Source organism: Ictalurus punctatus, chromosome 16 (genome assembly GCF_001660625.3).
Source record: "Ictalurus punctatus breed USDA103 chromosome 16, Coco_2.0, whole genome shotgun sequence".
Taxonomy (NCBI): domain Eukaryota; kingdom Metazoa; phylum Chordata; class Actinopteri; order Siluriformes; family Ictaluridae; genus Ictalurus; species Ictalurus punctatus.
The window spans coordinates 20,068,411-20,094,921 of NC_030431.2; the positions used below are offsets into that span (position 1 = coordinate 20,068,411).

Genomic DNA, 26,511 nt, shown 5'->3' on the forward strand with positions numbered 1-26,511 from the left:
AGATGTGGTGCTTAGGTATAGGGATTTAGCAAAGGAGGCTAAAGGTTGAGTTACAACACTACACTAATCTCTCCAGCTCAAAAAGAGGAAACAAAAGCTTCTTTGGCTTTGAAATAGGAAAGAAGAGGTGGTAAAGCAGGTTTTTGTGCTAGCAAAAAAAATTGGTAGGTTTTTTTTTTTTTTTTTGATTCACACTTTAAAAAGAAAAAAAAAAGAACTGAATGGAATTCTGCCTCTAGGTTATTGTAGTTCATTTCCCACCAATTTGAGTAACTTTGAACTGACGCTGTTCTTTGACATTTGAATTAGCATTGGCTTCTTGGCTAACCAGCTGAAATTGGATGCTTTACTATTAGTTAGTAGCAAGAATGCTTGTGGATGAAATGGTGTTGTTTCCCATAAAATCAGAAATGAAATGTGATACTATTTGTTCATGCTGCATATGTGCCACTATGTTTCATTTGTGCAGGTATATTTTATAAATGTTATGTAAATAAAATGGCATGATGCTGCTTTTGAGAGTCCACCAGAGAGCATCAGCTAATCTGAATAATCTTTGGTACTGGTTTCATTCTTCTTTGGTACTGGTATAATTTTCTTTGTATGACCAATATGCACTGAAATATAGACATTTATTTGACCTTTTTAGAATTATTGCACAAAGAATGGTGAGTTTTACAGTAAAACAGCGAAACATAAATCATGTTAAACTTCACTGAGAGGCAGCCAATAGCAGTGCAATGGGGACATCTCTTGTGTAACTCGCCATGAGCCGTCACTGCGTCTTAACACTGAAGCAATGCTGTGTCCTGCACACATGTCCAAGTTTGGCGACAAGATGTTTACTTCCTGAAGCCTCCCAAGCACACAGACTTATACAGTGCCTGACTGAGAGAAAAACCTGGCAGAGTGTGTGTGTGTGTGAGTGTGTGTGTGTGTGTGTTCGCTCACACGTGCTGAAACCCACTTAAAGCTATTACCTGCCTATCTGTTGTCTCTGTCCGTCACCTGTCTCTCTGTCCACTAGTCCCTCTTATACGTGTCAGAGCAGATTCAATTAGCAGCTCTGTATCCAAAGAGAGAAAAAAGAGTGGGACAGATGGAAGAGATAAGAGCACACGATTCTAAGATTTTACAAGCAGGGCATGTCTCTGTGTGTATTTGTCCAGCATTCTCAACTGTGAATGTTGGTCTTTTTGCCAGGCGCTGTGGCTACAGTAAAGCAAAGCAGGATCCCGATGAGGAGAAGATGCACTTCCACAATGGCCACAGTAAGTCAGCACAGAAAAAAGCACATACAGAGGTTCATACAGAGTCCAGCTAACAACCTGGTCATGTTGATTTGCACCAATCAGTAGTGCAAAATGACTTTATTATTCTTTTGCTTGTTTGTTGTTACGACAGGCAAATCTCCATCCCTGAACCATATTTCTCTACATGTAGAGGAAATCAGGTTATTTCAGTTATAACCCATTCAAGCGCATGTGCACTTGGCATGTAATAAACATGCACCGTTGAAATGAAATGTTGCAAATTCAAATATTGATGACGTTTGAGATTTTAAAGATGTTTCTTAAAACTGTAAAGACAGAATGTCTCTCAGATGTCTAACTTGACCACAACTATCATGATCACTGGTAATTAAAAGTAGATTTTAACATAATAGTTCTCTTGAATCCAAAAAAAAGTTCTATCTAAAGTTCTGTTGAACTCCATCTCGGTGTCATATGATAGCACCGATTCCTATTTTTGATCTTGTGTTACATCCAACTTTAGCAGACCTCTATTCCCTCATGATGTCTTACATAACCTCTGTTCAGAAAAACAGCTATAAAGTGATGAGTATGTGTTACATTCTTCTTTCCTTTGTTTGTTTTTTCCCCCTCTCTATTTCACTTTCCTCTTAGTCAAATTCCCTGGAGTGCGTACATATATTGATCCTCACACCTACGAAGATCCCAACCAAGCTGTCCACGAGTTTGCTAAGGAGATTGATGTCTCTTGCATTACAATAGAGCGTGTGATAGGAGCTGGTGAGTAAGAAAACACAGCCAGGATCTAAAAGCGAATTAATCTAGAGATTGAGTGACTGGAAAATGGAAGACTGCTCCTAGACTTCACATCATTTTTGTATACAATAAACAGAATGATGCTTTTGGTTTATTGTACCATAAAATCAAAGATATACATAAACTTGATATAGAGCTCAAGCCAAACACTTGCAATGAAAATATTCTGCACGTAACTCAGTGGTGTAAAGTAGACATGCGAAAACTAAAACTGCTTGGCGCTGATACCGACTCGCCGTATATCTTGCACATTCTCTTTCAAAGTGTAAATGCATGTTAATCCCGCGATAAGGGATCTTTATCTGTCCCTGTATGTCTTGGTGTCTAACTGTATGCTGTTTGTCAGGTGAGTTTGGAGAGGTGTGTAGTGGGCCACTGAGACTGCCAGGGAAAAGAGAGCTCATGGTGGCTATTAAGACACTGAAAGCAGGGTACACCGAGAAGCAAAGACGAGACTTCCTGGCTGAGGCCAGCATCATGGGCCAGTTTGATCATCCGAACATCATCCACCTGGAGGGTGTGGTCACTAAAAGTAAGTGTATTAGCATATACACTACCGGTTAAAAGTTTGGAGATACTCGACTGAAGTGTTTCACATGATCTTAAAAACCTTTTGATCTGAACGTGTGTGAGTAAAAGTTTGAAATCAGTGTTATAGACAAAAATATAATTGTGCCGACATGTTCGTTTCTTTCATTAGAAAACGAACGTTTTATTTACAAAAAATGTTTTTTTAAACGGACGACTTGAAGCAAAATATTCCGAAAAGCAGTCAATAAGTGTCCAGCGTAGGTGGGAAGTCCTTTAATTCTGTTTAAAAAGCATCTCAGGGAAATTGAAATTGAAGAGACTGGTTGAGAAAATGCCAAGAATACATTTCTGGAAATTCTAGGCAAAAAGAGTGTCTACTTTGAAGATGTTAAAATACAAAATTATTTTGATTTATTTTCGATTTTCGTACTGTGACATAATTCCCATAGTTCCATTTGTGTTACTCCAGAGTTTTGACGACTTTATTATTATTCTAACATGTGGAAAAAAACGAAATAAAAATAAAGAACGAGTGTGTCTAAACTTTTGACCGGTAGTGTATTTGTATAAATCTTATAATGCTATAAAGATTATTAATGGGCCCTCTTTATCTGATGTTTTTTTATATAGTTTTATATACTGCTGTACTGTATGGAAAGTGTATTGTGGAAAAATTGTCTCATGTTTAAAAGATCAAACTGTACTTGCATTTACTTGCTGCCCTTAGACTTTTTGTTCTTTTCTCATCAGCACTTGTTAAACCTATTGCACTGGGGATGTAGTAGATAAAAACTAGGTTGAAAGAGTCTAGAAGAAATGTAATTGAAGGAATTTTCGAACAATAAAACAAGTCTTTCATCCATTTTATCCATTATTTAAAAGTAATGTGTATGCTTTATTGTCTCTACTCCCTTAAGGCAAGCCAGTGATGATCATTACAGAGTACATGGAGAACGGATCTCTTGACACTTTTTTAAAGGTGTGTTTCTCTTTCCTTTCACTAGGAATGCTTTTTTTTTTGTCTGTACCTTATGACCGTAGTGTTTTGATATAGCCTGTTATAGGCCTTATAGGCTTATTCTGGGGTTGTGTCCCAATTACTTTTTGATAAATCTGGTTTTGTCCCTAACTTTATTTTAAATGGTTCAAATGTTACAAATCTTCTAACATTACACAGCAGAACGGCTCCACCGGTTTCTATATAACAGTTTCTCAAGGTGGCATATGTATTAATGTCTCTGCTATGATCAAACCTCCAGAGATCTATAAATGAATACACCATGAGCGAGTTTGTAGCGGGTGTTTACTTATAAGAACATAATTTTGTGACACATGGCAATACGATCACTTTGTCTCATGAATCTATTTGTAGAAAACTCTAACCATGATTGTGGCATGCGTGAATATAAAGGCTTTAGCAGCTGTAGCTGTCCTTACAATGGCCAATTCAGTGAGCCTGTGAGCTCATGCTTATTGGTTCACTTTTTTATGTTTGTGCTTCTGGCAGGCTCAGTAAGACACAGTGTAGATCATAAATACATTTGAAAAGACGTATAAAACATCCATCATTTGTCTTTAATTGTTTGCACCATTATACTGCGCCAAGTCCAATGCACCAGAACGTTATCTCGTCTTCCTATCTCCCGTATATGGCTAGAATGATGATAAAGTTTTGAAGTCTGTCAAGGTGTTTAAAATAAAAACGTCGAGTGTTAAGATTCGGCGAAAATGGTAGTGCTTCTTTTCAGTGCGACAACTGAAAAAGCATCAGGAACACTTTCAGTGCAAATTGGCCTGGTGTCTCTGATCATGCAAGTTTTTTTTTGTACATGTCAAATCTCCTCATATCTCACCCTGCAGAAGAATGACGGGCAGTTCACGGTGATCCAGCTGGTTGGCATGCTGCGTGGCATTGCCTCGGGCATGCGCTACCTCTCCGACATGGGCTACGTGCACCGCGACCTGGCCGCCCGTAACATCTTGGTCAACAGCAACCTGGTGTGTAAGGTGTCCGACTTCGGCCTGTCTCGAGTGCTAGAAGACGACCCGGAGGCGGCCTACACCACCCGCGTACGTGCTGACTTGCACTATCCCGCTAACCCCACGACCTCCCTGCCATTAACCAGCACTCCACATCCATTTATGTCAGAGCAGAACAGCCTTTAGCACTCCTGTTCAATACTGCTGGCTTTTTCTCTTTCTGTCAGTAGTGTGTATTGAACCAGAGCTCACCATTTCTCTGAGAGCATTACAACAAATGGTAGGAAGACTTAATACTATTAGGTGAATGTTTGCCTTTGCTGTGGCGTACTGAGTGCAGCTCATATCTGCAGCAGAGCTTTAAGCTCCAGGCTGAATTTGCCATTAATAAACACAGCACTGAATGTCGCTGGCTTTGAAAGAGAGATAATTAGTAGCTCAGTGTCAGCGGTTATAATTCCACTGATTATTATTTCCCTTTTCCACCTTGGCATGTCACAGTAGTGTTTATGTGTGTGTATGTATGTTTGTGCGTGAGCAGACTAAGGAGCAGCAAATTGAGATGTACTTCACTAATAGGTTCAGAGAGCTGACGTCCACATGTCGTATTCTTCCTATTACCGTATTTACCCACTTGACATGCTCATTTTCCCAGCTGTGAATAGAACGCTAGAAAGTGTGAAGTGTTCAGAAAGACTCTGACAAGGAATGTTTCTGATGAGCATTGCTCTATTTGTCGTTTAGGGAGGGAAGATTCCCATCAGATGGACAGCACCTGAGGCTATCTCTTACAGGAAGTTCACCTCAGCCAGCGACGTCTGGAGCTATGGAATTGTCATGTGGGAGGTGATGTCATACGGCGAAAGACCCTACTGGGAGATGAGCAATCAAGATGTACGTTTATTTACACCTCGGTGTTCTGTAAATCTGTCACTGCATACACAGTTTATCAATTTAAATAGCCGATTACACTTAAAAACACCTTCTATTCAAATGAAACGGTTCCATCGTGTAATCATAGATAATGAAATGTCGTAAGCAATGAACATTTGGACCTTGTGTACTCTCTTGAAAGGACAGATATTAACCAGTATTTCTATACATTTATTGAATCTGGCTGTATAAAGCTATTCTCCTTGTTGTATAATCTTGTGTCTTAAATATACATACGTTCAGGATGTAAATAATTTGCTAATTATTTTTAAACTCCTTTCTGTGTAGCAGGGCATTGTAACTCTTAAAAGCAGCCCTTTTCTTGAATCAGGTCTAAGAGAGGTTATGGAGTATAACTAACTTTTAATTTATTTATGTAATCTTCACAAATGCTCTGAATTATTTGACATTTCTACATACACTGTATGTATTCCTGTACAGATACACACCTTTGTATCGACATGGTGACAATAACAGCAACATGCAAATTGGTAGCTTCTCAACTGCCCAAATTATTACCAATTAACATAGACGAGTTAATCGGTGTCTTTTGGCTAAAAAACATAGCAAACCTACTCCTTTTTTTATAAACATGCAGCTCATCTTTGTGCATGATGAAGTATTTGGTGAGAACTGACTACCAATTATTCATCCACCATGGAGATGTCGTAATTGTTTTCCCGAGCCATTTTCTGTGTGTGTGTGTGTGTGTGTGTGTGTGTGTGTGTGTGTGTGGGTGTGTGAATAGCATCTGAAATGTGGTGTACTACAGAGAGGCTGAAAAATGGGATCCTGTGTGCATAGCAGTCAAATGGTGGGCTCAGCTGACATTATTGAGCATGGTTAGTGGGGATGGGAGTTGCATCGACAACAATGGAGACTGGTTAAAGGGGATATGATATTGAATAGTCGAACACCCAGTGGGCAAGTCAAAGGCTGCCAGTTAGTACATTCAGGGATGCAGGGGCTTGCACTGGAAATGCAGTCAGAATCAGGCTGGAGTTCTGACTGCAGTGAACTCAGTGAACTTTGCTTGAGGTATGAGAGTTTCATATCTGTTGGAAGTAAAATATGGATTTTACTTCTGCAAAAAATGCCATGAAGCTGCATAAAACATAGTTGAGTCACAAAGTGGTTGATGGGAGACAGTTTTTAATTAGTCTACTAATTAATTCTGTTTTTTTATCAGTCACCTAATTCAATGTTGCAATGTTCTAAACCAGCTCCGTTTCCTTTGTTCTCTGTTATATGAATGTCATGTTAGAAGTATAATGTCTATGTGTGTGTGTGTGTGTGAGCAGTATTAAAAAGGAGGACACAATACAGAAGTTTTCAGAGAAGGTCCCTAAAGGAGGTGCAATTTCAAGTCATGTTGTTGTCAAGCAGAACTGACCTTTTTTCCCCCTCCTAGCCTGCCAGTGACAACTTCATTCGCGCCTCAGATCCTCTTCTCCTCTCCATCATTAATCTGTTTCACACGCTTGGGAAAGAGAAAGTTATTTGATGTTTTATTTAAGGCCTTCATGAGAGCTGCCTCAGATCTCTCGCTCTGCTATACTCAACTCACTCTCCCTTTGCTCCCACCCTGTCTCTTCTTCTCTCCCTACAGTATGTCTCTCTCTGTCTTTCTCACACTTGCTCTGTCTATTTTTTTCTTTCTTTTTCTGCTAGACGTTGCTGCCGGGGATTGGTTTCTGAGCTGCTCTTGTTTTGGATTTCTCTTTTTGCCAGCATAGTGAGAGAATTTTGTTGGAGGCTATGAGAGAGATGAGAGTTTGGCATCTCGCCCAGTGCAGTAGTCAGATCTTAGCCGCTTGAAGGCTTCTGAACCTTAAATAAACACAGAACATATCAGCAGACCTCTCAATCTAACTGTGTGTAATCAATATAAGGTATTGGATTTGTGCATTAGGTGAAAATCTTTGTAGATTGGGAAAAAAACAACTTTTGCTTTTCATCTAACCACTTAACTAATTCAACTGCTGCTTTTCTTGTATGTTGTTGTTGTTTAAAAAAATGAGTATCAAATCCGGGGACAAAAATGATCTGAAAAAAAAAAAAGTCAGAGCTTCTGAAACAATCCTGTGATAGTAATTCACAATCAGCACTGTGCAACAATTTGGAGTGGAACAATTTGCATGTCTACATCGTACACCAGCTCAGATGTTTAAAAAAAAAAAAAAAAAAAAAAAAAAACTTAATCACATTCCAACTTTAGGCATGAAAGAAGTCAGAGAACACCTTGACAGGCAGCCAATCAGGGAAGAGAAAGGGTACGAGCATGATAGTCTAAAAAACAAATGAGAATAGGGGGTTGTCTGATTTATTCTCATTATGGCAATCATATCTACCATTATAGAATTTTTTTTGTCTAAATAGATAATGATAGCTAGCTGGTAGGTAACTAGTTGGGTTTGCTATGTTTCTGTGTAAGTAGAAAGACAAACCTGTATTATACTAGCTATGTGCATTGAAACGCTATTGTTGAAAGTAAGTTGTTTTGCTCTTTTACCTATTCTCACAACACTTCTGTAATATCCTAGTGGTGTCAGACTATTACAGTTTCAATCTAAATTATTCAACCCTCATTGCAAATCAGGTTTATTGTTAAAATTTACAGACTTTCAGCTGTTTGCAATGAACAAATCAAACAAAAGCAATTGAAATAGTTCAACACGACGAATGCTTCAAGAGGTTTCCCCAAATTCAGAAAAAGGAAGCTATGAATGGCTGCAAGCAGATTTCTGAGAAGGCAGCTTGTGAAAAACCCTCGAGTGACTGCGAAAGACCTGTAGTGAGACTTGGTGCCAACAGGCACTGAGGTTTCAGTGAGCACAGTAAGGCGCGTACTAAATGCAGAAGGTTTCCATGCTAGAATTCCAAGACGTACACCACTACTGACCCAAAAGCACAAGAAAATTGGCTCAAAATCAGATAAATAAACCACAGAAGTTTTGGGATTCTGTTCTGTGGAGCGATGAAACAAAACTGGAACTTTTCGGCACGATGGATCAGCGGTTGGTTCACCAAGGCTTGGTTGCAGAAGAAATCCTGGAAGATTCTACAGGGCCATCACAGTCACCTGACTTGAACCCCATAGAAAATCTCTGGTGGGATTCGAAGAAGGTGGTTGCAGCACAAACCCAAGAATATTACTGAACTGGAGGCCATTGCTCATGAGGAATGAGCTATGATTCCTCAGGAACGTTGCCAGAAGCTATGCATCTCGATTGCAGCAGGTCATAACAGCAAAAGGGTGCTCTACTAAGTACTAAAGATGTGTGCCATGAAGGGGTTGAATAATTTTGGAACTTGGGAAGTCATTAGAAGTTGCATTTTCAGTTGAATTTGGGGAAACCACTTGAAGCAATCATTGTGTTGAATTAATTCAATTGCTTTGATTTGTTCATTGCAAACTGCTGAAAGTCTGTACATTTTGACAATAAACCTGATTTGCAATGAGGGTTGAATATTTTTTATTGTAAATGTATTTGTGGAACACTTGCACTACATCCCAAAATAGTGAACTACTATAGTTAATAGTATGTCATTACAGCTTTCATGTCCTTACTATTTAGATCTACTGACTGAGCAGAACTTCATTGGCCTGATGAAGAGAACAGGCTCTTTTTCTGGGACAAAAGCTCAGAGCAGTTTGAGATTGGACCAGCACTCGCACCATCTTGGTGGTCTATGAGTAAATGGTGTGTAGTGATCTGGTGGTCTGGTACTAAAAGTAAAACCAGACTTTTCTCACTTCATTTGCTCCGCAAGTTTCTCTCTCAAAATATTTGAATATAGTTTCATATTTTCCAAGAGTGCTTAATACAATGAACAAAACACCTCCGCTGTTTGTGTATATGTGTGAAACGTTTTCTTTTGCCACGTGAACTTTTTTAAATGTAAACCATAATACCTTGCAGTTGCTAACATAAGTATTATTTGTCATCATCACCATCATCTGTAGTTTTAATTTGCTTTCTATTAGCACATTTCACTTCAGTAAAGGTCCCAAAACAGCTTGCTGGATTGACTATAAGTATTATATTGGATGAAAGAAAATATAGGATGGTGCATGGTGTATAATGTATTTTTCTGTATATTTATATATCAGGTGATAAAGGCTGTAGAGGAGAGCTACAGGCTGCCAGGCCCTATGGACTGCCCCACAGCTCTCTACCACCTCATGATGGACTGCTGGCAGAAGGACAGGAACAGCCGGCCCAAGTTCGATGAGATAGTGAGCCTCCTTGACAAGCTCATACGCAACCCAAGCAGCCTGAAAAGCCTCGTCAATCCCTCCAACAGGTACCAAAGCAACAACTTGCTTAAGCTGTGTTTATTCACTTCAGTAGTTTCCAGCATTTTATGTGGTCTCTTATTCAAAAATAAGATGTTCCATCCTCTCAGTTTGCTTCTCATCTCAATTTCTCTGCCTCTGTGTCTCTTTCATCCCTGTTTTGTTTGTTGTGTACGCACAGGTCCATCTCTCTTTTAAACTAAATGCTAATTATGGTATTTTTTGCAAGCACAAAAAAAGCGTGTCATGTCTGCAAAACGCTGATAATGCAGCGTTAACAGCTTTTTGTTACATGGCTGACACAGAAAATCAAGATTTAATGACACTTGAAACAAATAAGCGCTGGTACTTCATGATTTAATGCCGAGTTAAGTGGAAGTGACAGCGTACAAATGACTTCCAATTATGGTGATTACATGGTATCAAATATATTTTCTGCATTGCGAATCGCTCTGTACACGCTGGAATCTATTTTCTGTAATTGTCTTATGGAATTATGTTACATTTAATAAGACTGATTTTGAGTGAGGGAATTTATTATGTTGGTTCTAAATATAATCTTTTATTTCAGCTCTTTTTTTTTTTTTTTTTTACAGTTATGGTAATAGATAGAATTATTTTCACAAAAATATATATTCTACTCACCAAAGTCCAGTAGTAAACAGATCATTATTGATGTGTCATATTTATACTACATTGCTGTTAAAAAAAATATATTTTTTTGTAAGAATAATTCGATTAAACCGCTGTACTAACTTTTCAGCTGTTTTTGTTTATTTGCATAATTAAGGCTCTCGATGCATGCACAGGAAACATCCACTTAGGCTTGTGCTCATCTTTCCTGTACAGTCTTCATATAGCATGCTAATGTTAGATTTATGCATCCATTTGTTCAACGGTCCATTTGTCTTTCCCACAGGGTGTCCAATTTATTAGTGGAGCATGGCAGTGCAGAGCTTTGTGCTTTCAGCTCTGTAGGGGAATGGTTAGATGCCATAAAAATGGGTCGATACACCGAGCTTTTCATGGAAAGTGGATACACTTCACTGGACGTAGTCACTCAGATGACCTTAGAGTAAGTCCCCCCTGTTGTCATTTCCTGCCAATAGGGTCATGGATATTATCGGATGTGCATTAACAGACAACACAAGCCCATTAAAAATGCAAAATCATTTAGTTATGGCAAGATTTTGATTTAATTCGGGTTCTTAATTGCACAATTTCACATCAACAGTCAGAGGCAGATATTTTGTAAAACATGACGTGACTTTTCTTCACTGTCATTTATTTACTACTACACTGACTGAGGTTTTGTTTTACTACAGGTTAAACACGATTCTTCCCACAGACCAAACAAAACAAATGATACACAACAGCAATTAAATAAGGACCAGATTCTAACGGTAATCTAAGTGAGTGCTTTATTAAAGGCAGGCACATTTGTTATTGGAGGGGAAAACAGTACAGCCTATAGATCAGGGGTGTCCAATCTTATCCGGAAAGGGCCGGTGTGAGTGCAGGTTTTTGTTCCAACCAAGCAGAAGCCACACCCGAGTCTATTGAAAGCCAAGCTCGACTGATTAAACAGGTGGAATCAGGTGTGGCTCCTGCTTGGTTGGAATGAAAACCTGGACCCACACCGGCCCTTTCCGGATAAGATCGGACACCCCCGCTATAGATAAAAGACTCATAGACAGTTTTAGGATGAACCGTAAAACAGAAATATACGGTGTGCGACAAGTAAATAATTATAACGATAAAGATTATTATTTTCTCAGGTCAGTAACCATTTAACAATAAACATGTGTTGATTCACTTATATCTATTCCTGGGTTAGATTTTCAAATGTAAATGTATTTAAAATAAGGTCATTTAAATACAAGTGCAATTATTTGTTGTGATTTTTACAAAATAATAATCATCTTTTATACTTTAGCTTTCATTCTGATTGATGAGAAGGTGTTGATTTTCTATAACAGAAGTTCTGACAGTAGTGCCAGCTGCAAGATTTATGTTAATAGCTTAATCGTTTCTCAGCTATTTTTTTTTTTTTTGTCTTATTAATTTCAAAACAGAGAAAAAAGATAGACTGGTGAGGGTACAACTGTTTATAGCTGCTTTAATGTAAATCAAAACAGGATCTGACTTGTTTTGCGGACATCCCGCAACAGTAACTTTAACTATCAACAAAATGTAATAAAATGCAACACATGTCGTGGGCGCACGGTGGCTTAGTGATTAGCACATTCGCCTCACACCTCCAGGGTTGGGGGTTTGATTTCCACCATGTCCCTGTGTTTGCAGAGTTTGCATGTTCTCCTGTGCTGTGGGGGCTTCCCCCGGATACTCCAGTTTCGTCCCCCAGTCCAAAGACATGCATAGTAGGCTGATTGGCATGTCCAGAATGTCCGTAGTGTATGAATGGGTGTGTGAATGTGCATGTGAGTGTGCCCTGTGATGTATTGTCACCCTGTCCAGGGTGTACCTCGCCTTGTGCCCGATGCTCCCTGGGATAGGCTCCAGGTTCCCCCGTGACCTAGTAGGATAAGCGGTGTAGAAAATGGATGGCTGACGTGTCGTTTTTAAATAAATGCATAAAATATTAGCACTGGCAAATCGCTATGGTACAAGATGAATAAAACACTTCTGTTATAGGAAAATAATCATCTTCAGAGGAGTAACAGTAACTCTGTTCCTTACTTAATAGCAGCTGGTGTTGTATTAAACTCTGGAGGTGTTTAATTATACTACTGACTGTTTTACAGAGATGTGAGGAGGGTGGGAGTCACTTTGGCTGGACACCAGAAAAAGATCCTCAACAGCATCCAGGAGATGCGAGTCCAGATGACGAATGCCACTATTCCTGTCTGAGGCGACTCTTAGAGCTGCCCGACCTACAGTAGTAGCCTAGCACTTTTTCACCAGGGACACTTATTTATTGAATATGGAACTAGTAAACTCTTCAAAGGGAAATGACTCGATATTCCCGAGGAACAAAATGAGGATCGGCTCGATGGCTGGACGGAGAGTTGTGTGTGTGTGTGTGTGTGTGTGTGTGTGTGTGTGTGTGTGTGTTTATGCACAGCCTGTCAGCCTCCTGACAGCTTTGACAGGACCGAGTCAGACGTGTTGGCAATGAAACATTTGGGAAAGTGTGGCACATTTCCAAGTAGGACCACTGAGCGGCTGGTGGGAGTCTCTGGGCTGAATGTATAGCACTTTTTTCAAAACCTCATGCAACAATATTATTACCTCCAGAAATCCACAAAATCTCCAGTCTACCTACGTCGACAGATGTTATTCCACATGTTCACTCGGAGGAAAGGTCATGCCGTAAGACTTAAACCGTATCAGTCGGCGAAGGAAGAAGTGGCCGTGTATTACAAAGCAATATTAGATTTAAAGCTTGATACTGATTTCATTCCTTTTGGGATGTGGAAGAAGAAATGGATGTGTATGTACAGTTTCCGTTTGCACAGTATGTGTCTTAATCCAGGGGGAAATGCATTTAAAAAAAAAAAGTATCAGGCTTCAAAAACAAATATTTGGCTCCAGTTACGGTAAGGTCATGCATGTAAATAGTGTACAGTTAGCTAAAGCAATTCATCCAAGTTCATGTGGGGTTCATATACTTTTAGCCGGAAAACAATTAGTAATAAGATGTTGACATAGAAATGAGAAATGTTTATAGTGCTTTTCAGTAACATCAGGTCATTTTACACTTGATGTATGAATTCAACAAGTGGCTTTGTGCTATTGACTTCTATTTATTTGATCCTAGCAAATCTCATTTTACTCCTGTTTGTCTGCAGTTCATTACAAATATACAGAAGCAAACAGTAGCTCTCAGTATCTTTACGAACAGGAGTTATTAAAATCAGTATTCTTCCTGAATGTCAGTACATCTAAACAGCTCTGCTATGGCCGCTCATGATTTTTCCACTTTACGGTCATTATACGACCTCCCTAGAGTAAACTGTAGTCAGACCAAAGCATCACATGAGCATCATAGATTAATGAGATCATGTTTACTGTTACAAGTGCGTTGTGCTTTGTGCTATGAGCACACCGATCAGTTGAAGAAAGAGGATCATGTAGGTTTAAACAGCTTAGCGAGAAGTTCAGCTTGTATTATAAACAGTGCCGAAACTCTACAAGCACACCGCCATAATTTGTTTAATATTCCATCTAGTTTCTAAGTGCTTCCATTTATTTAGCAGTTAGTAGAAACCATTTTCCAGGCTAACTGAATGTGCTGGGTTGAATCCCATCCGTTAAGACCCGTTAAGAGTTTCTCGGTTTACGTTTCTATAACGCATTTTTCCAATTCGAATATGACAGATCAAACCATTTTTGTGCATTATGCAGTGCCACGCTACTGAAAGACATTAAAATCACTTGTAAGGCGGTTTTTCATATGCTATTACGAGTAATGTGTTGTTTCATATTATACATGGAGCTTAACTGTTGAGGTTTTTTGAGAAGATTGTTAAGAGGGATGTGAAGGAGATCAAACAATATCAGCAAACACTATGGAGGATTTATACATATACACTAATGTCTGCAAACTATTATTTATTTATTTCTGTTGTCAGCACATTAGACAACCTCTTTACCGATGCTTGATTTGTATTGAACGTCCACTCTTTAACCAGCAGCAGTGTTCAGTGTTTTTACTTAAGTTGAATTTTCTTCACTCAGATTACAACTAGTGTTATTGAAAAAAGGGCCGATGACGAATTGAGCAATCCTCTTTTTTTTTAAATGGACCTTTAATTTCTGTACATTTGGACTGATTTTGTTCCTAGATCTAAAGTTTACAAAGTGCATAGTTCTAATTAGACATTAAAGCACAGTGAAATCATGAAACATGCACGTTTTCCTGAAAGAAGAGCAAGAACTTTTTTTCTCTTTAAGGATAACAGAGAATGCACACTGCAGGGGATTAACATACATAGAGGCATCTACCAGCCTGAAAGATCATCTCAAATGATATAATAGGCTTAACAAGCTTAAATAAACTCTACAGATTTAGTTTTATAACATGATAGACAAGATATCAGCATGGATGAGAATTACTTCATACCATTAGCAAAACAAACCTTTCTTGTGAGCCTATTTAATTGCAGGAAAGCCAGACAGATCCCACCATCTGATCAATGATCATGTGACGCTAACAAAAAAATGAAGGTTTTACAGACCGCCATGGGGCCTTTTGGGACTTTCCTTAATAACACTGGCATGTAGGAGAGAAACAGATGGAACAGAAATGATAAAACATGCATGATATTGAGGCGAGGTTTGCTCAAATGCATTTTTGGAGCATAAATATGTTTTAGCCTATCATAAGCCACAAATATTTTAGGATCAGATTGTTCCAACAACAACAAAAAAAAAAGCACAGAAAAAAAAAAAATGTTGTGTTGCTGTTGTGATTATTTGTCTACTCCCTTTTATTGTGTGTTTTGTTTGTGTAAATGTCTTTTGTAGTGTAATATATTAAATTTTCTATTTTTTTCTAATAAATTCAAAAGAAAATCTGATTGGCTTAAGTCTGTTTTTTTGTTTTCGGTAACAATAAAGTGCTACACTTATAATCCCCTCTGAAACGATTGAACGGTAAGGCCAATTTATTTGTGCTACGGTATACGCCAAGCACATTTGGGTTTGAGATCAAAAGATGGATATGAGACGAGAGTTTAGGATTTCAGCTTTTATTTCCTGGTGTTTACGTCTAGCTTTGTTCAACAACATAAAACATTGAATATTCTTTTGGCGAGCAAAAGAATAGGAACAGATGGCCTATCCATCACTTTGGTAACGGTAAATATTGGTTGCAGAGCTTTTGTGGCTCATGTCTTTATTTCTGTATTTGTGTATATGATCCACATTAGTCTGTCTTATCACCTGAGGTAAAAATCAGTGGTTGCATTTAAACACAAGTCTCATCATCAAGTTGAATTGTTAAAGTATGGTATAGGAAGAAAAATTCAATTTTGGTCAAAATCTATTTTTTTTTTTTAAGGTGTTTTCCAGAATTCAGCCAGAGTGACAGCTGATGGGTTTCCCCAGAAAGCCGCCCAAATGTATTTACTGTTTCTACACAATTTTTCTTTCTCTTATTTCTTTTATTCTCTCATTTCCATCATTTTCTTATTATTCTCTTATTTCTCTTTTACGATTACAGGTAACAATCTGTTGTTGAATCTGTTTTATAAACATCATGCATTTGACTTTTTTAGTCGGTTGGGAATCCATGCTAGTTGATGAAAGACTGAGTCTTTGACCCATAATCCTCACCAGACTCTGTGAGTCTTCTACGGTGATGTTCTTCCTGGTCTGTAATACAGTTGTTTTCAGTCCCTGCCTTTTTTCTGAGGATTTCTACCTTCAGTTTTGTCTGAAGTTAGTGAATTGTTGCTCAGTAGGGTTCAGGTCAGGCGATTGATTTCGCTAGTCAGGAACATTCCACTTTTTAGTCGTGCAAAACTTTGGACCCGCTTTATTAGCAAATCTTAGGACAGGAGTATGCATTTCTATCCACAAAGCACCGGTTTGGCTGTGGGTTTTCATTCCATCCAAGCCGGAGCCACACCTGACCCAACTCACCGTTGTTTGAAGTCATTTAATACGAGACCAATTGATTAACCGAAGCCTCACGGTGTCATTGATGTGAAGCTGCACTCTTACATAGCAATCTGCTGCTTTGTGTGCCTGTTCCCATTTCCACAATTTGGCTGAAGTGCGCAGGTGTGGGCTGAATATTGGGGTGGCTGACCTGAATATTTCTAGATGAGATACAGTCGAGTGCAAAAGTTTGCATACCCTTTGGGCAAAATGAAGAAGATAAAGAAATGTAATTTAGAGCAACCAGACATTTAGTGTGTGCTAGGTTTTAGCAATTCCTTCATTTTGACAAGGGAGAAATAGTGCAAAAGTGTAAGGTAAATATACTAATTGTGTGTGGGGAATCAAATGATACCAGTTTAAAGGTTTTGGAAGCTCTTTGATATTGTTAGATTCTGATTTTATCATTTGAAGCAAGATGTTTAAAAGCCAGGATGTTATCTGACTACTGGAACCTCAAAGTTGTTGATTGCTACAATGAATCTCCCAACCTGTCTACTTCACACATGCTTTGTTTCTTACCCAATCGAACCTCCTGCCGTCCGACCAGTTGCGGTAGACCAGATATGAGCCTACCAGCCTCTGTTCTCTGTCTCTAAAATGGCCAATGTAGTATTGCAAATAAAACATACCTTACATAAAGCGACATGTTGCTGATCTTTACTGTAAAGTTTCTGCTGAATCTCCACAGCGAGGAGTCTTCGATTTAACTGTATCCTCTGAGCAGCTTTTGACAGATCCCTTTGAGTTCTGTCTCTAGGTTGTTTTCATTAACAAAAAAGTTTTTCTCTTGATTTTGCATGATTGTCCCATATTTAATGTAGATGAATTGTAAAGTAGAGATACATTTTTTTTTTTTTTATTTCATGCAGAAACTACTGGGGCTGCAACTCAGATATAATTGAAACCTATATTATGTTCTAATGTGCAAGTTGTTTTGCTATTAATAGGTGTGTTGTAATTAAACTGAAACAATTCAAACTTTGAAAGCTGCTTTAGATTATTAACAGATGTGTGGAGAAACCATCCTGGCTACAGGCACTTGCTTAGTGAATGCAGTGCATCATTGGATGACAAAAATTGGTCTTATATTTAACGTGATTTCGACTCGACGTACACACTGTATTCACAGTGACTGTACTGAATGAGTATCAGAGCAATTGTTGGATGCACGATTGTTTCAATAATGAATTATTATATAAGTCAGTTAAAGCCAGTACAAAACAACTAAATATAAATCCTTACTGAACGCTCCATTGAACATTTTGTGCTGAGTCACCGTGATCTCAGAGGAGGCAACTTACAGTCTGCAGAGACTGCACAATGACAGACAATTACTTCATTACCAGGTGCCACAACGCAATATCGGCTCATATTTTATCACAAAAACTTTATTTAGTCTGGGGGAAAAAAAACTATGGCTAATTCTGGCAAACAGACAAAAAAGACGAAAAAATATGGTTTTGACCAAATTTGTTATTTTCTAACAATTATATACTTATATGTAAAATATTTTAACAAACTAACATTTAAAATATTTTAGCAAAACTATAGGGAAATGTTTATATTTACTTTTTAAACTTGTCTAGGCACTTTCCACAAAGACCATGTTGATTAAGTTTAACAAACACTGTGGGAAGAACAGTCAGATCCGTTAAACCTTGCTGGCTAATTGTGATTTTCTCACACAGTGAGTAGCACGCTTTGATCAAGTTGGATAACTATCTGCCAGAGTAACATCTGGGAAAAGATATGTTGCTGGAACGTCTGCTGAGCTGGAATTAAAAACCTGCAGTTACACCAGCGACTCCTGTATTTGATTAAGTTATCCTCATTGCTAAATTATATTTGATATAATGAGAATCATCGACTTTCATACAAATGTGTACTAGTATTTTTCTCAACATGAAAAACGACATATTGCTGCCAGTCAAGCCGGTCCTCACAAACATTACAAGCAGCCCAAACATTAAGCCTATGACAACAAGCAACCTTACAGAGCACTCAGAGTTGCTTCAGGACTATGACCTAATTTAGTCTCACAGTGTAATTACCTCTGTAGGAAAAGGATCAAATTCAAATATCAACAGTGATTTTATTTGAGGGATTATTCATGCATGTCTCAAAAAAAAAAAAATTAACACTTTTATATTTGAACATACATATATTTAAGACAAGACACTACAGGTGAATTGGGATTTTAAACAAATTATTATTATTATTATTATTATTATTATTATTATTATTATTAATACTACTACTACTACTACTAATAATAATAATAATAATAATAATAATAATAATAATAATAACAGATACCCCAGTCAAGCTTTGCCAGTTGATTTCTGGGTTCCTACAAGGTGCTTGAAGTGCTTGAATTTGGCTTTTTCGAACTTAATTACTGGAAAACAATGAAAATAGCCATTTTTATCTAATGGTGCTGAAAAAGTGCTTGAATTATAAGAAAAATCAATAAATATGAAATCGTTAAATAACTTTAACGTGTTTATTTTCGACTGAACACGAATAAAATCCTTTCACTCAATATATGACTCCCCGCTGAGGCCCCTCCCCCTCGTCCTGCTATTTGCTTACTCATTTTAACAGAAACAGCTCCGGTCCACTTTTCAGACTCCTTTAGTGACTCGTTTTCCCGAACAAAAAAGCACTTAGTGACAAATCTAGCAACTTTTTGAACAAGCCTTAGCTACTTTCCATAGAAAAGAGTGGCCAGTACTCCTGCGTTCCTGCCGCAGGTACACCCCTCTCTGCGGCTACTCTGTTCGGCACATTCAGTGTGAGAGAACGAATAAGAAAGACATGCTGTCGCTTCTAACTTTTTCACTGAGTGAGCATTTTACATGTAAATATAGCCAGAATCACAGCACAGACTTGTTTGTCCAGCACATCCCACAGACACTCGATCGGATTGAGATCTGGGGAATTTGGAGGCCAAGTCAACTCCTTGAACTCTTTATCATGTTCTTCAAACCATTCCTGAACAATTTTTGCAGTGTGGTTTGACGCATTATCCTGCTAAAAGAGACCACTGCCATTAGGGAATACCATTGCCATGAAGTTGCACTTGGTCAGTGACATCCACATGAATGCCAGGACCAAAGGTTTCCCAGAAGAACATTGCCCAGATCATCACACTTCCTCCCTCAGCTTGCCTTCTTCCCACAGTGCATCCTGGTGCCATCTCTTCCCCAGGTAAGCAACGCTCACACACCTGGCCGTCCATATGATGCAAATGAAAACATGATCAGACCAGGCCGCCGTCTTCCACTGCTCCGTGGTCCAGTTCTGATTCTCATGTGCCCACTGAATGTGCCTTCGGTGCTCAGCACACGACCTCTTTAGGTAAGTACTAACCATTGCATACCGGGAACACCCCATAAGACCTGCTGTTTTGGAGATGCTCCGACCCAGTCATCTAGCCATCACAATTTGGCCCTTGTCAAAGTCACTCAGATCCTTAATTTTCTTGCTACAAACACATCAACTTCGAGAACAGACTTACTGCCTAATATATCCCACCCCTTGACAGGTGCCACTGTAATGAGATAATGAATGTTATCCACTTCACCTTTCAGTGATTTTAATGTTATGGTAATGTAATATTTTTTAGCAGAATTTTTTTTTTTTAATTGTCTGCAACTCTTTTTGAATGGCTGGCTTCTCTCTCTCTTTCCTTCCTTACTGTATCATTAGTCTGGGAGCGCATTTTTAAATCTTGCCTGGTGCACCTGTCTGGGGACGATTAGTTGTGGTTGCATGAACTTTGCACCTGCATATTGTTAAACTAATTGTGCTGACAGAGATTTTTGCAGTCTTTGTTGTGGCTCTGTAGCTTTTTTTCCATTTTTTAGTCTTGCTTAATAATCTTGTACCTGAGAAGATGGCTCCTTCACCTTCTCCAATAGCAACATCTTTTATAATGACACATTTTTTGCAGCATTTATATATTGTATAGTGTATATTTATATTTTATGCCATTTTCAGTATAAGCTCTAACTTAAATCCGATAATAATTATTAACATTTTGGGATAGGAATGAAGAAGAATGCACGTCATATAAAAACAGACTTTTGTTTCTATATGACAAAAAAAAGTGGAAAACAGTTTTAAAATGTGCATTCATCTGCTTAGTTTCTAATAATATTTATAAAGGAAATGTACATCTATGTCATTATGACTCCTATATCATGAAACAATCTTTTCAGCAATACATGACAACTTGATTGTAAAGTGTGCAGAGCGTAAGCCTTCTTCAAAGTCACTGTTTTTGACAATGCAGTATTTGTGTGTGGACAAAATCAGTGATATAAACATTTTCCTGTTGAGTTTTGATGATTTTATTGTTACAGAAGACATGCCATAGATGCAATTCATCCAAAATCTGAGAAATGATTGACATATCCAAAATGGTCTTTTCTATAGTGTCTAGTGTAGTGTGTATTGTTGCCCTAAAATACCAAATAGAACAGAAACCCAACCACACCAGGAAGTACTGAAATGGAAGTCTGAGGATTTGGACACTTCCATTTCTTCAGCATTCTCACCTTAATCGAACTCTGACCCCCTCTCAACACATACAGACAGACACACACTTTCATCCCTAACACATCTACTATATATGTTAATGTCATACACTCATATTTCACACTAGTGCGGTTGTTTGTTATGGTACAAAATTTCATTTTATCCCTTGAACTCTCGTGGGAAATCGCACCTCTAAACATCGCTCTAGGTGTTAATTATCAATCTATGTTTGTCTAACCTCTGGGGCGAAATATATCGAAACGGCATGGAATTCCATATCAGCAATAAAAAAAAGCTTGGTCTATACCATTTATCAGCAGCTGCTTTCACTTGTGCTGCACTCAGGTCTTTTGGAGGCGCGTTGCTGGAGGCTGTGGAAGCACGGCTGGAGGTGCGAGTCCCACGACAGCGCCCTTCACTCCTAATGCAATTTCCTTGTCTGAAGGTGCCACTGGACTCTGGGTCCCGCGAGTCATTTACAAATCATTTCAATTTTAATCATTATGAATGACCTTCATCAGAGGCATCTATTGCAGCCAGGGTGGGGGATTTATACTGCATAGTTTTGGAATATAAAGGACTCCTGATATATTACATATGTCTTGGCTCATTCCCAAGTTCTTTTCTTAGAATCGTTTTCTAGGAATCTTTTAATTAGTTCACAGTTTTCTTTTTTCCATTTCAGATGTCTTTTTAAGCTTCATATAATTGGCTTGAAGTATAGTTGGAATAATTATTTCGAGGCAGAATGAGGACCAGGAACTACAAATCACAGTTGGTCTGATATCATGTTTTTACTTCGTCATTTCTAATAGCCCAGTTTTATAACTTCTTTGTGCTTGTATTCAATGTATAAAGTATACTATTTCATTTCTTTGAAAGAGTCATAATTGTAACGTTTTTATGAAGTGTTCTATGGTATGATGTAAGCTTCCATTGTATTATTGGCAACAAAATCGCTTATATTATGCTTATTTCCAGCTCCAATATCATTCCGTTCCCTTTGACACCAAGACTTTTCCCTAGTAACATCTGTACCTTAACCCAAAGTAATTTGATGTCAACAGTGTCCTTTGTCCCAGCCTAGCCCTAGTATGATACATCTTCATCTCTTCCAACCAATTATCGCTGGGGCCCTTTGTCTGCTGCATGCTAATGTGTTTGAATAGATAGCAGTTCTCCAGAGCCACATGGCCGGCGCAATTATCTGCTCCTTTGCTGCGGGGCACCTGCTTTATTTTTCCATCCTTCACCAGCTTACATACCCGTATTGATCTCAGCTGCTGTATGTGATCCCAATAAAGCTGCCCTGTGTCTCCAATGTGCCCACTGCCACCTCCTCGGAGTGCTTTAGCAAGCACAAATATGCCTTTGGGCTGAGGGTCATCCTGTTGCTGGAGGAGGACTCTCCCGAGGTCTTGTGTATTTTTAAAGCCGTTCTAGTCTCCTCTGTAGACCCAAGTTCACTAAATCGCTATTGTCAGCACAGGAGCTGACAGGGTTATTAGGCATGTTTTCCTGGAGGTCGTCCAAGGTGAGATGGAATAGTAGTTAACCTGCGACCTCCCCAAGCAAAGGCATATTAATAATGGCCAGTGTGTGTAAGCCCAACCATTATTTCTTCATAATGAGCACTGTCAGTGTGGCTTCCTGGGCTAAGCTAGCACTCCTTCTTAAAATGGACTCTTGCTCATCTGATATACAGAAGGAACTTGAACTCTGTGTGTGTGTGTGTGTGTGTGTGTGTGTGTGTGTGTGTGTGTGTGTGTGTGTGTGTGTGTGTGTGTACAATTCACCAGACAACTTAAAATAGCTTTAAAATATGACATGTTGTTCTGTCCCTTGAAACTGAACCCAAGGTCTAATCTGTTATATTCCATTCAAATTTGGTTTTCAAAAAAGAAAATGCAAATACAACAATGACAATAGCACTTGACACAAGGATCATTTTGTCATTAATTAAGCCTTACCTTTCATTAAACTTCACCCACCTCACTGTACTTTCAGCTTCCCTTTGTTGGGGCCTGGTTCAAAACAAATGTTTCCACTTTTTTCCATTTGTTTTGAGGTGACTATTGTCCTTATCTGTCAGATTGAGCGTATCCTCTGCTCCAACCTCCAAGCTGTCAGTTTTCAAACTACCACATTATATGCAAGTTCAACACATCTGCCAGTGGAGGGATAAAAGTATAAAGGATACCTGTAGTCTAAAACTAAATTCTTTATGAACTTATACAAAATAAATATAAATCCTGGCTGGACCAATAAAATTTCAATCAAATTAAGATCCATTCAAATTCAACATGTTGAACAATTAACCGTGTTAATTGGTAGTGTCTTTTTGTAATGACCAACACCACATGCCCACCCAAATAGTATGATGTCAAACTAATCCATGAATCCAACAATGGCATCAATTTATTAATCCAACTCAACACAAATAGTATTTTAAAAAATGCTAAAATTGATTTAATGACCTTGTTTTCGTATCTTGTGGCTTTCCTAAATTGTGTGCGCAATGTTAAAAAATAAAATGCAAAATTGTTGGATGTTTTATAAGCTGCAAAATAAGGAGGGTGGATGCCATATTGTTAAATTAAAATAATTTGCAGTGATTAATGTGACTAGGACTATTTATGCAGGAATATATTGGTACCAATATATATTTTATAGCTAAAGGTTTGTGCACACCTGCCTAAACTGTTGTTACAAATTTGGAAGCACACAACTGTCTAGGATGTATTTGTAGGCTGTAGTGTTAAGATTTCCCTTCCCTGGAACTAAGGGGTCCAAAACTGTTCCAGCATGACAATGCCCCTGTGTACAAAACAAGCTCCTTAAAGACATGGTTTGCCAAGGTTGGAGGGGAAGAACTCAAGTGGCCTGCACAGAGCCCTGACCTAAACCCCGCAGAACACCTTTGGGATCAACTGGACGCCGACTGCACCCCAGGCCTCCTCGCCCAACAACAGTGCTTGACCTCTCTGATGCTCTTGTGGCTGAAATGGCAACTCCCCACAGCTACACTTCAAAATCTAGTGGAAAGCTTTCCTAGAAGAGTCGAGGTTGTTGTAGCAGGAAATGGGGGACCAACTCCATATTAATGCCCATGATTTTGGAATGGGATGTTCAACAAACAGATGGGTGTGCTAGGGTTTTGTCCACTTACTTCTGGCCATATAGTGTACAAGACCCCTATTAGCTCAGACTTGTTTGTCCAGCACATCCCACAGATGCTCGATCGGATTGAGATCTGGGGAATTTGGAGGCCAAGTCCACACCTTGAACTCCTTGTCATGTTCTTCAAACCGTTCCTGAACAATTTTCAAATTTATTTTCTTGCCATCCTCTCATTCATATAGCATCATTATTGAAAGAAACCCATCTGAGAAGCGTCTACACAAGAAAAATCTGGAAAGCACAGTGGCATGAGAATAGAAATAAAGCACCTGTGTAATTTGACTCTGAATACAAGGAACTTTCCTAGCACAAATACAAACATAACTTTCTGACCTTAAGAGTAGAAAAACTCTTGAAGAAACTGTAAAATGAAGTACTCATTCCTACCCCATCATTTACTTCGTAGTTGATTCTTTTAGTCTTTCACTTAAAAAAAAGTGCTATTTGTGTTTAAGCTGCATGGCTGAGCTTTGTTTCCTTGTCATTTGTTTCTTTGTTTCATGTATACGTTTTATTTTTATTGTTTTCTCTAGTTTTGACCTTTGAATTTTCCCATGTTGTCTGTATCTGTCTTGCTTCCCTAGTACGAACAACATGACTATGAGGACAATAATAAAAAGACTGCACTTATATCTGACTGCCTTTGGTGCCCCTGTGATACACTCACTTCATCTTGTCTCATCAGCGGCGTTCCTGGGAGTCACGGGAATGCTATGGTGATGGTGTGAGTTCACAAATGATCCCCCTCATTATGCTGATGAGCAGGGGGACTGCTCAAAGCCCGGCTGCTCACGGACACTTTGTCATCCGTCCTCTCCCTCCAGATGGGCACGTTTTCCACAGCAATCAGGGATGCACAAGATGTGATTTTCAGCCATGATGAATAACTGTTATGTTTTAATATGGGATTAAATTGTCTGTATCTGCTGTAATGCACGCTTTCCGAGTGGGTGGATTTTTACTCAGTTGGGTTTCACTTGTCATTAATTGAAGACAAGTCTTGTATATCAATCAAACTTGATATATCTATAGGAGATATATGTCTAGGTTCATTTTTTTCCAGACAGAGATTAGTTATTATTATTTACACCAGGACTTGCACTGCAGTTTAGTCCATAGTCATGGCTTGGATAAATGTAATAATAATATTAATATATAAATAATAATATTCCTCTACAATCACTTTAATTGGGGAATTTTTTGAAGATAATGATGCTGAAGTATTTAACCTCTGTGCTTTGATGTACTATCAACTATATAACAAAATAATAGATTTCACACTTTCAACTGTAATTGAAAGATATTTCAATGTAGCGTTTACATCACTTATTTCTACATTGTTGCAGTCAATGACTATCTGCATCCTGTGATGTACAAACATCATTAGAGCCGTTTAATGTTCTGCCAGGCCTGTAATGCACTCATTGGAAGATCCTTCTAGTCTTGTCATCGGGAAGTGAAATACATGATTACTGATGTTTAGGTCAGATGATTAACTTGGCTAATGGCCTGAAAAAAATACATCAGTGTGGCTTTATTGCTATGTTTCTGATTATTGTCATGAGGCAAGATGAAGCATCTTAATTGCTCACCAGTGAAATTACTCAAAGTGACTGGACTATCCCTTAGCTCTTTGTGCACTATATAACGATGAGATGAACAGCTGTCATATTCTCCAGGAACTCAATCTCCCAGAATCCCCTGCCTACTTCCATTCCCCTTTCTCTTCACCAGTTCAGTAATCACACTCGCCTGCACCTCATTGTCTAATCACTTCTGCAGCCTTAAATACATCTCAGATTAGGTTGTGCTTTTTTTCTTGCTATTGGTTTCTTGTATAAGGTTATGATATTATTACTAATGCTCTGTTTTGAGTAGCTATTTATTTATTTATTTATTGGGTTTGCCTTATATTTTGGGTTGTTTACCCTGACTTCCTATAAATGTCTTATATGAAGTATAAAATTCTTTCAGTGACATACTGCGTTTCTGACTACAGCAATTATGAGACATACTGAATATAATAGTTCAACTATACTGATGGGTTTATGGAAATGTAGCCTATGGAGCTGTTTCCAAACGCGTGGTGATGGATTACCTTCTAGTCCTGACGCAGACGACACACATTTGATCTTATCACCACTTCTCAGAAGATGGATTTGGCTTTTAAGTGGTTAATGATGTGGAATCCACCAAATGGCTGAGAGATGTTTTATACGTAAAGCAAAGCAAAACTCATCTACTCCGTAATGGATGAACCATGTTTCCATCACGTCATGTTTTGAAAGGCCAGCAAATTTGAAGAACAACATTTTTTATGGTTCAAGTCTCAGCCGGATGCAATAG

The 26,511-nt window shown here is 38.5% G+C and overlaps 1 protein-coding gene across 1 annotated transcript in view; it reads left to right on the forward strand.

Annotated features, from left to right (window-relative positions):
- Positions 1–15,371, forward strand: part of LOC108276527 (ephrin type-A receptor 5) — a 63,448-nt gene extending 48,077 nt beyond the window's left edge. The window contains exons 9-17 of the mRNA XM_017488273.3: positions 1,204–1,271; positions 1,908–2,033; positions 2,416–2,601; positions 3,518–3,579; positions 4,461–4,670; positions 5,325–5,474; positions 9,628–9,821; positions 10,733–10,888; positions 12,579–15,371. Of these exons, the coding sequence (XP_017343762.1) occupies positions 1,204–1,271; positions 1,908–2,033; positions 2,416–2,601; positions 3,518–3,579; positions 4,461–4,670; positions 5,325–5,474; positions 9,628–9,821; positions 10,733–10,888; positions 12,579–12,684 (1,258 nt within the window). The 3' untranslated portion in view covers positions 12,685–15,371. The remainder of the gene's footprint in view (positions 1–1,203; positions 1,272–1,907; positions 2,034–2,415; positions 2,602–3,517; positions 3,580–4,460; positions 4,671–5,324; positions 5,475–9,627; positions 9,822–10,732; positions 10,889–12,578) is intronic.
- The last annotated feature ends 11,140 nt before the right edge of the window (positions 15,372–26,511 follow it).